Source organism: Trypanosoma equiperdum (genome assembly GCF_001457755.1).
Source record: "Trypanosoma equiperdum strain OVI genome assembly, contig: ctg_1800, whole genome shotgun sequence".
NCBI lineage: Eukaryota > Euglenozoa > Kinetoplastea > Trypanosomatida > Trypanosomatidae > Trypanosoma > Trypanosoma equiperdum.
The window spans coordinates 1-1039 of NW_027123839.1; the positions used below are offsets into that span (position 1 = coordinate 1).

General features: G+C 47.4%; 1 protein-coding gene across 1 annotated transcript in view; it reads left to right on the top strand.

The window, feature by feature from the left end:
• Positions 1-527: 527 nt before the first annotated feature.
• The window catches only part of TEOVI_000519400 (Pyruvate kinase, barrel domain containing protein, putative), a gene marked incomplete at both ends in the record, with an annotated part of 615 nt that continues 103 nt past the window's right edge, over positions 528-1039 (top strand). The window contains one exon of the mRNA XM_067223222.1: positions 528-1039. Within this exon, the coding sequence (XP_067079323.1) occupies positions 528-1039 (512 nt within the window).

Genomic DNA, 1039 nt, shown 5'->3' on the forward strand with positions numbered 1-1039 from the left:
TGGAATATAGGAAGGGAGAGGTGAGTATTGCTCAGCGACCTCCCACTCTTCGCTCCCCATCCTCTGTAATGTGCCTTTTTGTTGCTGCACAACAGTTTTCCTGTTGCTCAAAACCGCTGCGTCAGTTTAGGTATGGGATAGGGAGGAAATGGACTCCCTTTCGCTGTCAACACGTAGCTGAGTAAGTGAAACATCTCCTCCTCCACCTTCTTGCTCCTTCCTTCCGTGGAGCTTGTGACTGTTGATGGGTTAACTCCCAACTCATCAACAGTCAATCAACGACGAATGGATCTAGCGACAAGTTACACTGAGGGTTTTAAACGTAAAAAAGTAAAGAAAAGGATTGGTACCCTCCACTTCCACAATTACATTTTCGTTTGCTTTCTACCCTTTTCTTCATATAGAACTACAGCAGCATAAAGCATCTAAACACAAATAACCAAGGAAAAAAAGAACAAATTGTGGTATACTAATTATCACCTAATAAAGGAACAATTCAGACAAAACAGATTTATTCCGAAGAGTCCATGTCGCAGCTAGAGCACAACATTGGGCTCTCCATTTTTGAGCCGGTGGCCAAACACCGTGCCAACCGCATTGTGTGCACCATCGGACCCAGCACACAGAGCGTTGAAGCCCTGAAAAACCTAATGAAGAGTGGTATGTCTGTTGCCCGTATGAACTTCTCCCATGGATCCCATGAATACCACCAGACGACGATAAACAACGTTCGCGCAGCTGCTGCTGAACTTGGCCTTCATATTGGTATTGCGCTGGACACGAAAGGTCCTGAAATCCGTACAGGCCTCTTCAAGGATGGTGAGGTGAGCTTCGCCCCTGGTGACATCGTGTGTGTCACTACCGATCCCGCCTATGAGAAGGTTGGCACAAAGGAAAAGTTCTATATCGACTACCCACAACTGACGAACGCGGTACGCCCGGGCGGTTCCATTTATGTTGACGACGGTGTGATGACTCTCCGCGTCTTAAGCAAAGAGGACGACTCCACGCTGAAGTGCCACGTGAACAATCACCACCG